Consider the following 17,513-nt stretch of genomic DNA (forward strand, 5'->3'; position numbering starts at 1 on the left):
ATAAATGCAAGGCATATCTTTAGAATGTCTGACTATGATAGTACAAGGAACTCAGTAAAGAAAATATGTTTAGAACACTGCAACACCAACATTAGAAAAAAATCATTGGCTAGCCGAACTGCACAAACATAGAATGCACTACCAATCGAAGTTAAACTTGCACAAAATACAAACACGTTCAAAAATCTCCTTGACAACAACACCATCTGAAAAGAAAAAAAAAATTGACTATGATGAATAAAACAAAGTTCTTGCAGAAGTGTACTTGCGTACACCGCCCAACAGCAATAAACAAAAGATGAAAATAAATAGATAAAAGAAAATGGAAGAAGTGAAGATGAAGATTCGATGGGGACATAAAAAGGCCGAGAGGTCTAGGCAGATGACTGCCAGTCCCTATACTACTACAACTACTACTACTAATCTCCTTTTTTTGACACATCTGTTGTGAAGATAGCCTGTTCTAAATGATTCGAACAAATCGACTGCTTCACAGCAAATCGACCAATATCAGAAATCTAGCTACCCCCTGTTTTGTTTAGGCCAGTTTCTGAAAGCCTTTCATACTGAGCCTGAAGTAATGTCAGCTTGAAATCATTTTGATTTTTACGACATTTCGACCACTTTACGTTTCGTCTACTCTTCCGGTTGCAAGTCATCGCAGACGCTCAAAAGAATCTTGGAGACTTATCATTTCGTGTACCAGATCATAATGGAAGGAATGACAATGATGCCATATCAACAGGAAAAACAACAGATTGAAAGACCTATTCAAGCCAGATTCAGTCCATATGACTTCAACGGAGGGTTTGTATTCGATAGATTTTAAGTTTACCGGTTTGTCTGCTGTTAGACTTGCTTAGACTGCTCCAGTGGTCGGAAAACCGAAGGGGCAGGGCCTCTTGCAACAGAAACATAGGGTCTATAATGCCATTCTAACAAGCTATAGTTTACATAAAAATATTGAAAAATATTGAAAACCCAAATTTTAAAGTGAAATTGAATTACTGTTATTCTTACTGTCACATACAACACATGCACACACACACACACACACACACACACACACACACACACACACATGTGGTATAGTCTTATTTTAGCATGCTAAATTACAGCACTTATTTTACCAACAATCTTTTTGCATGTATAAAACGATATTACCATAGTAGATGTTGTAACCCATTTTCAGTGGAGTTTGACTCTTTATTTTGTACGTTATTTTACTGAATTTTATGTCCATTCAGTCACTAAACTAACATGCCACCATCTTGCTTTTTCCTGTTTTCGACCCACAAACCATAGAAATGTAACCAATAGGTGCAATAATTTAGGATACTAAAATAGGACATTAAAATGCGTACACAGAATAAGATACATGATGCTTGCATACACATGCACAGTTTCATAATGATAATAATGTACATTTATGTAGCGCCCTGTCTCTCTAAGAGCTCAGGGTGCTTTACATGAAAGAAAAATATAACAAGTTACATAAAACATTCATGACCACTCTTTCTCAAAACCCCCTCCCCCTCACACACTTTCCCTTTCCCACTCTACATTCATTCATAGTGAGCTGACATGGGTGGTGCTGGAGAACAATCTGTGTGTCTGAAAAATCTCAAGCTTAGGATATATAATGGACTGTCAGAGTTTGTTTCGTTGAATGGGAAGTTGTTGTGACAGTGCCAAAGTAGTGGAAAACGCTGTGAGAATGGGTGATAAGCTTGTAAGCTTGACATACCTTCAGCAGTCCTTGTAAACTGTCCATAAAATCATATAATTGGAATAATGTATCTTGTCATAAACCTTAAATATTATGTCCAACTGAACGAAAAGGTGTTCAGATGAGGTGCTGCTGATTTGGTTGAAAACTTCTTGGTTTTCATGGCCTATTTGTCCAGCATCTATTCTAATGCTGAATGCTCAGATGAATCCTTGCACACATATATATATACACACACACACATGCACGCACGCATGCACCCCTCCCCCTCCCCCCACACAGAGCAAGGACCTAATTATAAACAAACAACTGTATAAATTGATTCCATGATGTATTTTTAGAGGATAACAAACACAGCTAATTCATGTTATTAATCAGATTTATGAAGGCTTGACAATGTTTGAAAATGAAAATGAGTTTGAGAAGAAACTGATTATGATGATAAGTTTGTTTTATTTGTATGTTTTATAACTAAGTTAGCTTTATGGGCATAAGATGTGGCTTGCTTTGTTACAACAGGACTGTGCTGGCCATAGCAGGTGAGGACTTTGCTGTGATAGCTTCAGACACTCGGCTGATGACCGGCTTCTCTATTCTGTCTCGGGATGTCCCCAAAACCTCACAAGTGTGAGTATCAAGTGATGTTACTTTGGGGAAAGAAATTGTGGATATATTATATGTGAGAATTGTGCCCCCCCTCCCCCCCAACCCCCTAAAAAAGAAGACACTTTTTCATTATGTTTTTAACTTGTGATTAGTGTTAGCACATTTATTCAAGTTCATAAAAGGCACAACACAGTAAAGTTAGGGAAAGATGTAAAGAATATATGAATAGATGGTTTTATTTTTATACATGATATCAATTTTTTACACATGATTGATAATGAAAGTGATCATTTCATAAAACCAAACAGGAAGCAAACAGACAAGAAGACATCATTGATCACAACCTAACATATGCTTTCAATAATCAGTGGTAGTGTATAGTTAGTTAATGAAATTTGTGAATAAACCAGCATGAACAGGTCTGAAAAGGGAGTATGGCTGCCTGCATACTTGGTGGGTTGAAAAATGGTCATACACATAATATATGCTTACTTATACATCTATCTCTTTTAGATGAGTGAACATGAGAGTTGCAGCCTATGAAAGCAGAAAGAAAGAAAGAGGTTAGCATTGATTGCTCTTAGCGTGCTAGGCTGACAGGCAACCATTGGTGGCATGCTGACAGCTTCACATGCAGCTGCATTTGAAAACAGCTAAAGGGGGAGTAAATAGTTTTGGTTAGTTGGTTTTTTTTTTAACCACCAGCATTGCACATATTACCACCAGCATTGGTTTTTTTTTTGCTTTGTTTATTTTGTTTTGTTTTTTCTCACCACCACTGACCAGGGACAAATACAGTGTCCTTCCAAGTTAAAGTAGCAAATAAACCAGCATGTTGATTGTTGCTACTCAGCTTGAACAAGAAGAGGAAATTATGGCTTGATCTGCAAGAAAACAAGTTTTCTTCATGGCTTCATCAGAAAATTTGGTATGTGCAAGGGGCATTAAGATCTAAACATGACATTCAGTCATCAGCTGCTCTACATTTAAAAATCAAGACTAACTTTAAGATGCATCCAGATGATGCCCCACATGTTTTCCACAAGGGAGGTGCAGCATTTGGTGGAAATCAGAAACCCAAAGCAAGCAATGACTATTCTGTCCTTGAGGTGTTCTTTGGGCTTACAAACCCATGTTTCCACATCAAGTGCAAGAAACAGCTGTCAAAAAAGAAAGAGAGAGAGAAAAAAACAAAAACAACTCCTAAAATAGTTTCAGCGCCAGTTTAACAGGCAGTAGAGCTTTTGGGAATTGAAAAGGCAAGATAAAACATTGGAAGGAAGCTGATTACTTGAAAAAAAACAAGAACACATCAAATGGTATACTTAAAAAAAAGAAGAAAAAAAGAAGGTATCTGATTTATCTCTTTGCACACCATATTTATGTTGTCTTTTGATTAGAAAAAAAAAAAAAAACAACATTTCCTATTAGAGCAATCCTTTCACTTTCAATTCCTGGTTTGAGCTGTCTGTGACAAAATTGATAATGATAGGTCATGAGAATAGTAAGAACAGACAATTAGAAACTTTTTTCTTTTGTTTGGCATGATATAATGGGGATGCATGTGTTTTTGTTTTTTCTCATTAACACTTAATTTTCTCAATTATATCTGAGATATTAAACTGTTCATAATGTTAGATGGTTTGTGAATGAAATTACTGTTTATTATGACTTTTGTGGTGGAAGGACTAGGAATCACTTTTAAATATGGACATTCAGATTTTTTTTTTTTCTTTTTTTTTTTGCAGCAGATTATGACAATTCATAATCGCACATACTCATGAATTGCTTTCCTATTGGGAACTGAAATGAGGATGAGGATTGTTGTTAGTAATGTGTGTTTGATTGCTATAACCGTTGTTGCTTTTGAGTTGGGTTTTTTCTTTGTTTCTCCAAACAGAACCAGCAACACAGTCCTAGGCAGCTGTGGTTTCCATGGTGACGTACTGACCCTTACTAAGGTCATCGAGACCAGGTTGAAGGTGAGGAGTAGGGAAGGCATGTATTTTGTATCTGTATTTCTTTTAATCAGATTTCTCTGTGTGAAATTCGGGCTGCTCTCCCCATGGAGAGCGTGTCGCTACACTACAGCGCCACCATTTTTTTTGTATTTTTTCCTGCATGCAGTTTTATTTGTTTTTCCTATCGATGTGGATTTTTCTACAGAATTTTGCCAGGAACAACCCTTTTGTTGCCGTGGGTTCTTTTACGTGCGCTAAGTGCATGCTGCACACGGGACCTTGGTTTATCGTCTCATCCGAATGACTAGCGTCCAGACCACCACTCAAGGTCTAGTGGAGGGGGAGAAAATATCGGCGGCTGAACCGTGATTCGAACCAGCGCGCTCAGATTCTCTCGCTTCCAAGGCGGACGCGTTACCTTTAGGCCGTCACTCCACATTCCTAATGTGTTTGATTAAACTGGAGGTAAAGATTAAAGAAATGTCATTTGGGCAATGCTATAGCCTGCAGTTATTGTTGTTATTATTATCAGTACTATAACTTTATTAGTTTTTGCTTGCTTGTTTGTTTTGACAGAGGTACTACATTGTTGCTTAGTGTTTCCCCATTTGAATATTTCTCATTTGACAGGCCTCACAATTTCATAGTTTGATCTAAAAAAAAAAGAACTGGACATAGAACTGAATGTTGTTTTTTATTTTTTTTTATTTTTATAAAACGATGTCTTCCTCACTTATATGAAACTGTATTATAATTATGTGGGTTATCTTTTGTTTATTTATTTACTATTATTGTCATTTCTATTTTTTATTCTCCTAATCCTCTATACTACTCAGCTCTTATTTTTCTTTCCTGTTTTGTCATTTTGTTTGTCATTTTTCATTCTTTTGTTGTTTTGTTCTTCAGCACACGTGATGATCTTATGTTCAATCTGTTATATTGAATAAGAAAATGCAAAAAAAAAAAAAATACTGGGAACCGTGATAACTTTGTTGCATTCTTTTTTAGGGTGTAGTGTTTTTACACTCTTAGTGTGTGTGTGTCCATGTGTGTGCATGTTTTTGATTTTTAATCTTTTTTTGCATACATGTGTATAGGGGATTGGTAAATTTATTGTACTAATTTTAGAAATGTTGAAAACGTATCCTATCTTGACTGGATGCGTTTGTATCTGTTTTGAATCCAGTGAAAGTAACGACAAAAGCGTCATTGAAAAAGAAATGACTTGCACTTGCAGCTTCTACAAAGATGTCTGTTGGTTTATTGTGTGTTCTTTACATGTGTGTGTGTGTGTGGTGTGTGTGTGTATGAATAGTCCACAGGATCAAGAAGAGATATCCAGGTCAAATATTTTGTGTCAGTATTTTTTTAATTTTCATTTTTATTTACTTATTCACAGATGTTCAACTACATTCACAACAAGGAGATGGACACGTCCTCAATAGCAGCCATGCTGGCCACCATTCTGTACTATCGCCGCTTCTTCCCCTACTATGTCTATAACATTGTGGCTGGCTTGGACACTGAGGGTGAGCATGGCATATATGCAACTTCTTGTACAGTGTAGTTGTTGTCGTCTTCATTCATGGGGTATGACTTCATGTTCACTCGTGTTCACTGGTCGGCTAGTACGTGTATGACCATTTTAACCCCGCCTTGTAGGTAGTCATACTTAGTTTTCGGGGGGCATGGCAGGTTGGGGAGGGATGGTGTGCATGCTGGGTATGTTCTTATTTCCATAACATACTGAATGCTGACAAGCATTATGGGATCTTTGACATGTGTATTTGATCTTCTGCATGTGTATACACATGAATGGGGGGTTCAGGCACTGGCAGGTCTGCACATATGTTGATCTGGGAGATCAGAAAAATCTCCACCCTTTTAGCTTTACCCACCAGGCACCATGGCCGGGATTCGAACCCGGGGCCCACAGATTGAAAGTCCAGCGCTTTAACCACTCAGCTGTTGCCTCGTACAGTGTAGTGATGTATAGTATTGTACTGTACTGAGTTTTGTTACTTTCTGGTTTTGGGGGGATTTTTTTGGTTATGGAAATATTCTGTGTAGAATTCAGGCTGTTGGTCCTTGAACAGCTTGTTGCCAAACTACTGCTTGTGCAGCACCACTGTTTTTCTGCTTTTTTCTCTCCCCCGTGTGTGTGTATATGGTAAGCTGTTGAAGTGGATCTTTCAGTATTTACATATGTTCTCTCACATGCTTCAGAGTGAATGCTGCGAACCTTTTTGAAAGGCGAGCACCCAGATGATCTTTGTCTGAGGAGAAAAATATTGGTCAGTTTTGTGACTTTGAATGTGACTGTGCTCCACTTGCTTTCTGGGGGTGTGGTGTGTGCAGCAGTCGACTGCTCCATGCTTGTAGCAGTGTGTGCAGTCATTATCTCTTGAAAGTCTGTGATGTTTTTTTCTTGAAGGGATCCTAGCATAAAAGGCAGATGTTAACGTCACTGTGTGCAGCCTAATTCACTCGGATCATTCTGGTTTAGTATTATTTGATGGTGGCATTGTTCTGGTTTTGTTTTCAGTTGTTGATAGCAGGGGGAATTGACAATTTTACAAGCTGGTATTCAGAGATTTTAAGCTCTTCGAGTAGTTTGTTAAGAAACGGAGGTTTTGCTGTGCATCACAGAGTGAAAGGGTATGTATGGCAGAGAGGAGTAAGAGATTTTGCAGCTGAATATTGTCTGTGTACATAAATTTCAGATCAGCTGCATTAATTTCTGTTTTAAATAATGGTGAAAAAATAATTTAGATTTTGAGGTGTGGTTGACGGTTTGAAAATCTTTTGTTCAAGGAAGTGAAATAAATGTTAAAATGAAGACGGCCTTTTTCAGTCTTTGGATTTTGGATGGTAACTGCCATGCCCATGGTTTCACACCAAAACTTTTAAGAGAAGGGGACATAAAATCCCCTTGTCTTTTTAACTTTTTTTTATATATATTTTTTTTATAAGTTGTTTAGTTCATGAAAGTTTAGCTTGTTTAGTGCAGTAGGAGGAGTTTGTATTATACTCCATGTTTGGTGTTACATATACTTACCATGTCAAACTGATGCAAACTAGGCTATCAGTTTGCTCTGCTTGGCCAAATTTCGTGCGGCTAACAGTGAAAAGACGAGCAGTCTTGGCCCGGCCCGCTCTCAGCCAATCAAACGCCTCTAAAAGCTATAAACGCTGAATCATTCTTACTTCTTTTTTTTTTATAAATTTTTTTTTAAGAATCACATGATTTTTTAAAAGTCATGTTGGCAAAACATATTCGCTTTTCTTTTCATACCATTCTTTCTTCAGTTGTCTCCATTTGAGTACTTGATCTGTCATAAGTGATTTGTTGTATATTACAAGTCAGTGTTTGAACTAGTTTGACAGTGTGCTTTGTACTGTTTGTATTTATACGTATTATTTTTATGTGTGTGCAGGCAAAGGTTGCGTATTCAGCTTTGACCCTGTGGGGTCTTATGAAAGAGAGACGTACCGTGCAGGAGGTTCAGCCAGTTCTATGCTGCAACCATTGTTGGATAACCAGGTATGCTTCAGAAATTTTGATTTTCTATGTCTTTAGAGAAAAGACGAGTTAGATGATCACCTGCAGCAGTATTGCAGCCAATAAGGTCTGACCACGAGCTGCAGTAGTTTCAGTGCTTTCAGCCATATAAATCGTTCCATGAGGGGTGATCTGTGGGTGGAAAGATAGAATTAGAAATTTAACAAGTATGTATGGTCATTCTGATGTAAAGGAAACAGGTTTAAAACTGGTGTTTTTCTTCTGGATCATTCTGCCGGTTTGAAATTTTATTGAATGGGTTATTTCAGATTTTTAGGAATCTGTTAACTTTGTAATTTCTACACGTTGGATCTTTTGCACTTCATTCTGAACTTCACATTTGCTGCTGGTTGCCATTTGAGTATTGGTTGTGTTTCTTTTTATTTTGGAGGTGAGGGTGGGGTATATTTTCTTCAGGCTTTGCCTGTCTGGTTTGTATATTGCTTACGGATTCATGGCGCAAACAAGATAACTTTATCATGTTCAATTGTCGAGAATGTGTTGTGTGATTTTGATCTTATTTTGTTTGGCTTTGGTGTAAAGACCCTTCACTTAAAATCAACATTGAAATTCAGTAACATTTGCTCCAAAAAGGGCACACAACTGTTGAATGAACCACTCGTCTCCTCAGTAACTTGCATGCGTGTAATTGGTACAAAAACTTTCTTGAAGCTGTTCATTACATGTTATTAACCTTCATTCATACTTGATAGGAAGCATTGAACAGCACAGGTTTCAAATCAGTGCCCTTTTCAAAGCAAAATTTTCCTATGTGTTTGCTGACATTTAATGCTCCAAACCTTTCTTAAACCTGGTGTCTTGATTCTGCGTTCAGATCGGCATGAAGAACCAGGAGGGAGCAAAACAAGTCCCCCTCTCCAAGGCCAAGGCTGTCGCTCTGGTCAAGGATGTTTTCACCTCAGCTGCTGAGCGAGACATCAACACTGGTGATGCCGTCGTCATCCATGTCATCAACAAGCAGGGCATCACCAAAGAAACCTTCCCCCTGCGACGCGATTGATGAGAGAGATTTTGTATGTGAAGCGGAGAACTGTTTTGCACTGTGTTTGATCACCCTACAAGTGAATGTTTTTTTTTTGTCATTGTCTTTAGCAACATGAAACATGACCTGTCCAGATTTAGATGTTTTGCAGGGGTCGTCTGTGTTGTGTTGTCTGTTCCATTTTCATTCTGCATTGATGAGTTGGTTTGAAAAGCAAAAGAACTGAGTTCAATGTACAAGACTAAGATGTGTACAAAGGCATCAGTTCACACTTTTGTAATTGAAGAGAATAAGGGTTATATGGTCAGTCTTAAATATTCTTTCTTTTTTTGATCTTGTGGACAATAATAAGATAACCTCAAATTAGAATATCACAAGAAACTTCAGGTAAGCGTTTAGTACATCTTAATATGACAAGTCTCAAGTTGGGAGGAAGCGCTATGTGAATACGTTATCATTGTTTCTTTTCATAATTATTCACAGTAAATGATGAAAGTTCATTTTAATACATATGAATTATTTCTTGACGAAATTGACTTGCTTTTTTTGTGTGTGTGTGTGTATTTCCCAGTAAGGTCCATGTCACAGTATTTTAAATGAAAAATTAAACATTTTCTCTCTTCCCTTTACACACTCTTTTTCTCCCCACTGTCCTCTCACAGTCTTATTCTCACACATTTTTTTTCTCTCTCCTCTAATACAACAAAAGATTTTTTTTCTGTCTTGTACCACATACAGACACATTCACATAAAACCCTTCCCATAAAACACATTTCCACTTTCTCCCATGCATGCACAAACAAACCAACAGAAGCAAGCCTTTGATCAGATACCTGTCTGCTCATTTATATTTGCACTGTAAGAAAAATACCTTACAGAGACCTTGTACAATTGTGCTGGATGGAACACCACCACCATTGCAATGTGTGCTGGCAGTCAGAAATTCTTCATCTTTAGTTCTTGCCACAGTTCCATATTAATAAAAAGACACTGCACATGAATGTTTGAACATCCAGGGAGGAATACAGTACAGTTAGACCAAAGCCATCACATTCATTCAGACAACTTTCAATAACACAAGAACAGGAATCAACAACTGTGAAATATTCGCCAGATAGATAACTGAAAAATTTGCAAAGCTTACCGCTATGAAAAAAACGTTCCAACAATTTCCAATCTCAACTGTGTAGAAGACATTGTACAAATACAATTCCGGAAAATGGTAACACAACAAAACCAAATTTTATCGCTGCATTGCTGAAACTATGATAACGACTGCTCTCAAATGAGTGGTGGCAAATAATAAATTCCATTTTAATTGAATTCAATCTTCAAACTATCCAACTTAAATGATCTCTGATGTATCTGTTATCAGATGGTGGATAAAGCAGCATTAGGATATTACAATCTGTCAGGAAGACTCGTAACAAAGATTACAACCTGTGAGACATAGGCTACTGAGTAAAAAAGGAAACATTCACAAATTTGCCTTGAAACCGAACCAAGATATGAGAACAATTTGCAAACTGTTTGAAACCAGGACTAAGCCACAGAACTGATTTAACAATTCAACTGAACTAACAAAAACTGCAATGACAAAGTCAACTGAACCAAAGATGTACAAAAAACTTCAATGGGAAAAATCACTTTCCAATTAACAGTAAAAGTACATAAGTCTGGAAACTAACAGAAAGAGAGCATCAAAATGTCATTTCACACAACGAACAAGGTTTTTTTTTCAAACACATTAATGATCATGTTCAAAAATTTTTTTTTTTTTAAAACAGAAGCTGCATGTTCAGCATACACAACACTCCTCGGTTCAGTATGTAAAAAAGAAAAAAAAGAATAACGCTAGTTTTTGCCAGGCCCTCCCAGTGGCTTTCCTTTGTCTTTGCCGCGGAGTTTGATTCCTGCCATCAAACAAAATTTAAACTGGTATTACAGAGCCATCAGAACATACTGCACACAGACATGTATACTCGTACACACACAAAAGGATCAAATTATTCTTGTAATTGTTTATAACAAGAAGAAAGAACACAACAAAAGTCTCAGACTTGTACATTCATATACGCATAAAAGGATCAAATTATTCTCGTATGTTAATGCCAACGAGAAAGAACACAAAGTTATAAAACATTATGCAGGTATGTCGAACATTTGCACTTTTTCCTCAGAAATCAAATGCCTTTTAGACCTAAAAAAAGAAAGAAAAAAAAATCAGATTTCAAGTCTCTCACATCCTCCTCCATAACTAATTCCCCCTCTTTTTCTCTGCTGTCCCATCTTCTATGCTGACTAAAATACACTGCTCTCACAGCACTCATCATGGCCTTTCCCAGACCAAAAGTCTTGTTCAATACACACATGAGGAGACCCTGCACTGCTGCCGAGTTGCTTCAAAAGTAGTCGTACAACATTTTTGTCCAAAATGAACCACACCACCAAAATTATACAAAGTCCTCTTCGGATAAAGTGAAAGTGATTTTCAAACTAAATTAAAGGCAAATTTAACCAATTTAAAAGGATTATACAAGTGACAGTGAGCTACAATCATTATGTCATGGACAGAGAGTCAAAGACTGACAGAGGAGGAGGTAATCAGAAACTTTCAGTTACCAATAGCTATACATTATTCAATCTACTGTAAAAAACAACAACAACAAAAACACCCTTCAGTTTTTGTAACGCAGCATACTTACCCAGTGCTCTTTCCAATTTTCCCATCACCTGGTTGTTAGGAATGGCACGGCCTGACTCATATTCATTAATCACCTGCTGTTTTTCATTAATTTTCTGCAACATAGAAAAAAGGTTGACCATTTTACTTTTTTCCCATTAAAAGAGAGTATGGAAGCAGTTTCAACACTTTCATCAACACACAAAACCTTTAAACTAAACATGGAAATAATATGAGCTTTAATGTCACACACACACACACACACACACACAGAGGTGTTATTAGATACACAGACTTGCATAGATACCAAAGAAAAGTGTATATTGTAATCAAATATAATCTGCATGAAAAGGGAAGAAATTACAATTTCCAAGAAATCTTAAGACACATCAAATGAGATGTACAAGGCTGCATCGTTCTACAGACTCATTTTATTTATGTAACTTTGGATAAAAATGTGGAGTTTTATCCCCTAACATTTTTATTCAAAGGTTTACAGATACAAAATTTACATACTGTGTGCATCAGGATTTAAAGATATAGTGATGTTCTAAATATTGACAATTCCATGACAAAATGTAGACAGAACAATGCATATTCAAAAAGATACTGTTTCCATGATGACATTGTATAGCTTAGCCTCAAAGAGAACATAATATGCCTTTCACTATACTAGTAGTCACTGAGCCAGAATCAGATCATTATCTACACAATTCTTGAACAAAAACTATTCAGAAACAATACTTTCTCTAAATATGCATGTCCGTGTCACAGTCATCATGTAATATGCCACACAAAGGTGACATGTGTGTGATATACCTTGAAGCAGTCACGCTAATTACTGCACAAATATACACCACAATTTTTACACTTGCACTTTTTACAGTTTTCACCATCCGCCATCTGTGCTTCTTCAGCAGCAGCAAATTGCACTCTCTCCTTGTCATTCATTTGAAACAGATCGAAATCATCTGATAGAGCGTTGTAAAACTTATCATCAGAAAACTGGTAAGAATCTGAACTTTCTACACATTCCATTTTTCTGTGTCCGTGTGTCTACACAGCACATTGGCAAGAATGTAGTGGCACCCACTTTCCCATGGCCTAGGGAGGGGGGTGTCTGGCATCCATTCCGCTCATAAACACTGCCCCGCTAGTGACCCGGTCAAGGATAGATGACGTGCACTGATGACGTGACTCGCGCAAAGTTCAAAGCACTTACCGTGAGAACTGATTTTCCAGGCTGCAGGAAGGAAAGGGGGAATTCTCTGCTGCACGGTTTTCCGGCCTCCAGGAATGAAGGGTAAAATTCCTGTAAACTGGAAAACCGTGCTGCAGGAATGAAAGAGTTAAACATGGTTTGTGAGTCTCTCTCTGTCCAGTAACACAAATTTGCAATAAAATTTCAGACTTGTTTCTTCACCTGAGCCAGATCTTTCTGTGTAAAGCCCTTGGACTGTCGACCCTGCTGGATCAGCTTGGCGACATCCAGACTGACATGCTCGTGGTGAAGCTCTTCCGTCTCCCTGTCGAGCTTGGCTGTGTTTTTCGCTGCCGATGACTGCTTGTTCTGCCCTGCTGAGACTGTACACACACACACACCATTTGACTCATTTATCAATAATTTGAAGAATATCAAACCCCACAGGATGAAATGCATACAAATTCACAGTGTTGCTATGACCTCACAAGCGCTTCTTTCGACTCCCTAAGTCCCTGAGTAGCATTTTGCCACATAGTGTTGCCATACAATGATACATGTAGCGATATACACTTTATTTCCTCCATTTCTTTTTTTATGATTTCTTTTTCAACGTTTGGACTCACTAATGCCCATGCACAGACTGTGTACTCAAGACACATCACACACTTTATCATATCTATATACATACATATTGTTTGAAAGAGTGACTTAGATAAGGCATACATCAATGTATGATAAAAACCAGTAATAAGTGTAAAGAGTTATTTTGATCACACTCCTTTATCAAAAACTGTCTGTGTCAATATCACTCATCATGATTATTAAAAACTGTATAATTGATTAATTCTATGTCCAATGTGAAAACTTACATTTTTTGGATGTTTCAACATCAGCTCCAGTTCTCATAGCCGAATTGACAGCCTTGATGGGAAGAACAAACATTTCTGGTTAGTTCACTGAATATAGCTTTCAGATAAAATTTGCACACCAAAATCAAGACACAAAGAATAAAAATTCTAAATAAAAAAAATAAAACAAAACATTAAAATTTTTTTAAAAGTATTTGATATATATCAAACTACATATAAAAGAATCAGACAACTGACTACTTCCTTCATTACAGTTATACACTGGTCCAAACGCATATTCACACAAGCCAGTGTACATTCTGGTTTGAAAATGTGCTTAATTCAAGGCTAAGTTAGATGTAATAATGCAAAAATAGAAATGCTGTCTGTACCAGTATATAATTATAGAATTTTGACTCAGTGATCATCAGCGATACAATCATAAACTATTGAGCATGATGACGCAAAAAAACAAATTCTGTCTATAAACTTTTTTGTATTTTTAACAATATTGAAGAATGTAAATTCTGTGTGGTCATAAGCGACATAATAATGATAATTATAAATCCAGCTTCTAAATAAATTTACCTGTTTGAAAAGTTTTAAAAGCTTAAGCAGCTGTTCTACCACCCTCAAACAAACAGAACTTACTAAGTTATTGAGATAAAAAGTGGTGATGATGTTTACAACTGGCCTGCACTGTGCCAAATTTTCTCAAATTTTTATACTGAACTTTCAGCATAAAGAATCGTATACTGAACTTTTAGCATAAAGGATAAGTTATAAATATGATATCTGGCTGTCATGCTAATGATTACACTTTAGTTTTTCATCAGAATTCTCTGAGCCTACTATCTGAGTACTACTGCACTAAGTAATATTGTTTTTTTACTTGACATTGAGTTGTAGATTTGTTCTATTTATTTGATTTTGCAATAAATTCAAAACTACTCCCTACAGTTTGAAGCACCTTATAGTATACATGTGAATACGCTAATACTTTCAAAAACAAACTTTCCAAAAATCTTGAACATTGTAGCCACTGTAAACTTGATGATATTTCCAGATTCCACGTCCATGCAATTTTTACCAATGTTTGGTGAGCAATAGAAACTCAAAATCAAAATGACCATCTTGCACCCACCCCCCTTGACCACACTGTGACAGTACAGCGGCATAAACCATATCAAATGGCGTAAAAGCTCACAAATATCAGGGCATAAGTTGCAACCCACAAACAGAATTCTACGAAAAAAGAGCATTTGAAGAACTTGTACTGCAGACCAGCTTCTCTATTCTCAGGTTCTGGTTCAAATAGCCATGCAAAAAGTTTTGAAATAGTCTGGCACCAGCAACATTAACAAAAACAGTGAAATAACCCTTTCAGTTTTTCATAAATTTACACAAGTTATAGTTATACATTTGATTTGGAATGCAAGCTCGAAGATTAATGTTTAGGTCTGGACTGAGGGCCATAGTGTTTGTATTTCACTATTTGCCTTGAACATCTGGTTCTTCAGCTGGGCCCTTATGTATGGACAGGAGCGACAATTCTTCTTTGTTCATAGGCTGTAATTCCCATGTTAAAGTGTAAACACCAGTTGGATTTTACATGTATGACCATTCATACCCCCACTATGTAGGCAGTCATACTCTATTTTCCAGGGGGCCCATGCTGGGTATATTCTTGTTTCCATAACCCACCTGACACTGACATGGATTACAGGATCTTTAACGTGCATATTTGATCTTCACACACACACACACACACACACACACACATGAAGGGGATTCAGGCACTAGCAGGTCTGCACATCTGTTGACTTGGAAGATCAGAAAAATCTCCAACCTTTACCAACCAGATGTCGTGACTGAGATTTGAACCCAGGACCCTCAGACTGAAATCCAACGCTTTAACCACTCAGCTGTTGCATTTATCAGTACAACGCTGACATTCAGGGCCTATTATGAAGTCTGAGCCTAAAAGTAATCGTATTGATATCAATATTTCGGACATCGATGTGTTGCCATCATACTTTAACCTGAGTCAAAAGCAAAGGAGACAAAATTTATGCCCATTACTGACCAGTAACTACTGTGTAAGCCCAGAATTCGAAACAAAATGGCAATATCATTAGCAGACTAGAGAATCAAGCCAATTTTGAAACAGAAATTGCTGGAAATTTCACAAGCTCGCTGCAACTCAGTTTTCAGAGAAAGTACTTTTATTAACCTTTCTTTGTTTAAACTGTGTAATCTATCATTTTAACTAAAACCATGTTGTTGTTTTATCTAACAAAACCATGTTGTTGTTGTTTTATCTAACAAAACCTGAATCTACAGACACGTTGTGTTCTTCAGTGTCTGATGTAATTGTAATACTGAAAAAAAACATGTGATGGGTGGGCAAAAAGCAATTTTATAATAGAAAAATACTAATTACAATACAATGTACTTTTATCTGCTAATGTTGCTACATGAACATTCGCTGGTTTCTATTGTGTTAAATATTTCAAGCCATTTTATAGCAAATCACTGATTCATCGGTCACTTACTGTGACTTTCTACTATTCTAGTGTCAAATAACAGCACATTTTGCAATGTTGTTGAACCACTTGAACTTGAAGCCACCTCAAAGGTTGTATTACACATTTAAAATGTGTTTTAAATCATTTTCCTTCACATTCAGAAATCTTTCAACTTTAATCAAAATAAAACTGCTACAGTGGTTATGAGAAACTTTTTGTATTTTTTTTAACCAGATAACTTCTTAAAGTTGAGTGGCCACAATCAACATGTGGATTTTTTCGCCATTTTGACTGAAGATATATACAAATACTTTTCAAACATATTTCTTAAAAGTATGTGAACTTGAGTAGATATAAAATCTTTATATGGGCTGCAGTTTGAAATTCTAACACAATGGAAGTCATTTCATCAGTAAACAAACCTGTTTGGACCTTTGCTGACTTGCCCGAGCCCGATGTCCAATGACTGTTACCTCATCCCAGTCTGCTTCAGCCATTGTGGAAAATTATATATATTTCGCCCGTTTAAATGCTAACAATATTTAGTCAAATGCACCGTGGTTGCTGTTCTGTTTCTTTTGCCAACCGTGTCAAGATTGATCAGAATACAGGTTCAAAAATGACCAGCACGCAGAATCGTCTGTTGCAACTTCAGTCCGGATCTGACGCAATATTGTCGTTAAAGATTACGAGCTGTCATGAAATAGTGATCCAAAAGTTTGAGATAATATCTACTGCAGTTATTAACAACTTTACTTAAAATCCAAACATCTGATTATTAATTTCATAAATTTTTGACGACAAAGAGGATTATGGTGCTGTCGTTCAAAATTTAGGTGCTTATACACAAAGCAGGCGAAATTTTGTTGTGTTATGTTCAGACGACGTTCACTCGCAGAAGATCGACCTGGTAAATTATGCATACACTGTAAAGCAAAATGGGGAAAAAAAAAAACACAAAAAAACAATCAAGACAGAAAATGCTGCTTCAAAAGTGTTGATCAACTTCCCTTTTCTTCCTTCCGTATAGTGACCACATTAATAATGACCGATTAATAACTGAAATGATGATAATGATAATAATAATAATAATAATAAAATGCAGGCTTATATAGCGCCGTACCCCCATCTCAAATGGGGCTCATCGCGCTTTACAATAAGGTATACAAATTTAAGACTAAGTGACATAAAAAATATGTATAAAAGATAAAATAGAATAAAAATGAAATGAGATTAAATAGAATAAAATAAATAAATAGACATAGTCTCACATCACATTTGCTAAAACATAATACATATTTCAGACTATCTCGCATCACGCTGGCTAAAATGTACTTACTTCAAACTAAGTCACACACACACACACACACACACACACACACACACACA

General features: G+C 36.7%; 2 protein-coding genes across 2 annotated transcripts; one reads left to right on the forward strand and one right to left on the reverse strand.

Moving 5' to 3' along the window:
* The first annotated feature begins 538 nt into the window (after positions 1–538).
* On the forward strand, positions 539–9,398 carry LOC143275835 (proteasome subunit beta type-1-B-like). Its single transcript, XM_076580124.1, has 6 exons — positions 539–807; positions 2,249–2,356; positions 4,236–4,317; positions 5,696–5,825; positions 7,734–7,840; positions 8,694–9,398. The coding sequence occupies exons 1-6, from the start codon at positions 713–715 to the stop codon at positions 8,877–8,879; spliced, it is 708 nt and encodes a 235-aa protein (XP_076436239.1). The 5' UTR covers positions 539–712; the 3' UTR covers positions 8,880–9,398.
* Positions 9,399–9,681: 283 nt separating this feature from the next.
* On the reverse strand, positions 9,682–16,848 carry LOC143275836 (endothelial differentiation-related factor 1-like). The gene is made up of 5 exons (XM_076580125.1): positions 16,547–16,848; positions 13,618–13,669; positions 12,968–13,128; positions 11,567–11,660; positions 9,682–10,774 (listed from the first exon to the last, which is right to left on the reverse strand). Exons 1-5 carry the CDS (start codon positions 16,619–16,621, stop codon positions 10,716–10,718), a joined length of 441 nt encoding a protein of 146 aa, XP_076436240.1. The 5' UTR covers positions 16,622–16,848; the 3' UTR covers positions 9,682–10,715.
* Between the last annotated feature and the right edge of the window lie 665 nt (positions 16,849–17,513).

Source organism: Babylonia areolata, chromosome 31 (assembly GCF_041734735.1).
Source record: "Babylonia areolata isolate BAREFJ2019XMU chromosome 31, ASM4173473v1, whole genome shotgun sequence".
Classification (NCBI taxonomy): Eukaryota; Metazoa; Mollusca; class Gastropoda; order Neogastropoda; family Buccinidae; genus Babylonia; species Babylonia areolata.

What these genes read in the sequence shown, in the direction of transcription:
- LOC143275835 (XM_076580124.1), top strand. Translation starts at nt 713, where the DNA reads ATGGAAGGAATGACAATGATGCCATATCAACAGGAAAAACAACAGATT. An exon ending in TCATCGAGACCAGGTTGAAG is followed by an intron (nt 4,318 to 5,695) that starts GTGAGGAGTAGG and finishes ACTTATTCACAG; the next exon opens with ATGTTCAACTACATTCACAA. An exon ending in GGCTGGCTTGGACACTGAGG is followed by an intron (nt 5,826 to 7,733) that starts GTGAGCATGGCA and finishes ATGTGTGTGCAG; the next exon opens with GCAAAGGTTGCGTATTCAGC.
- LOC143275836 (XM_076580125.1), bottom strand. Translation starts at nt 16,621, where the DNA reads ATGGCTGAAGCAGACTGGGATGAGGTAACAGTCATTGGACATCGGGCT. An exon ending in CACAGAAAGATCTGGCTCAG is followed by an intron (nt 11,661 to 12,967) that starts GTGAAGAAACAA and finishes TCTATGTTGCAG; the next exon opens with AAAATTAATGAAAAACAGCA. An exon ending in AAAATTGGAAAGAGCACTGG is followed by an intron (nt 10,775 to 11,566) that starts GTAAGTATGCTG and finishes GTTTGATGGCAG; the next exon opens with GAATCAAACTCCGCGGCAAA.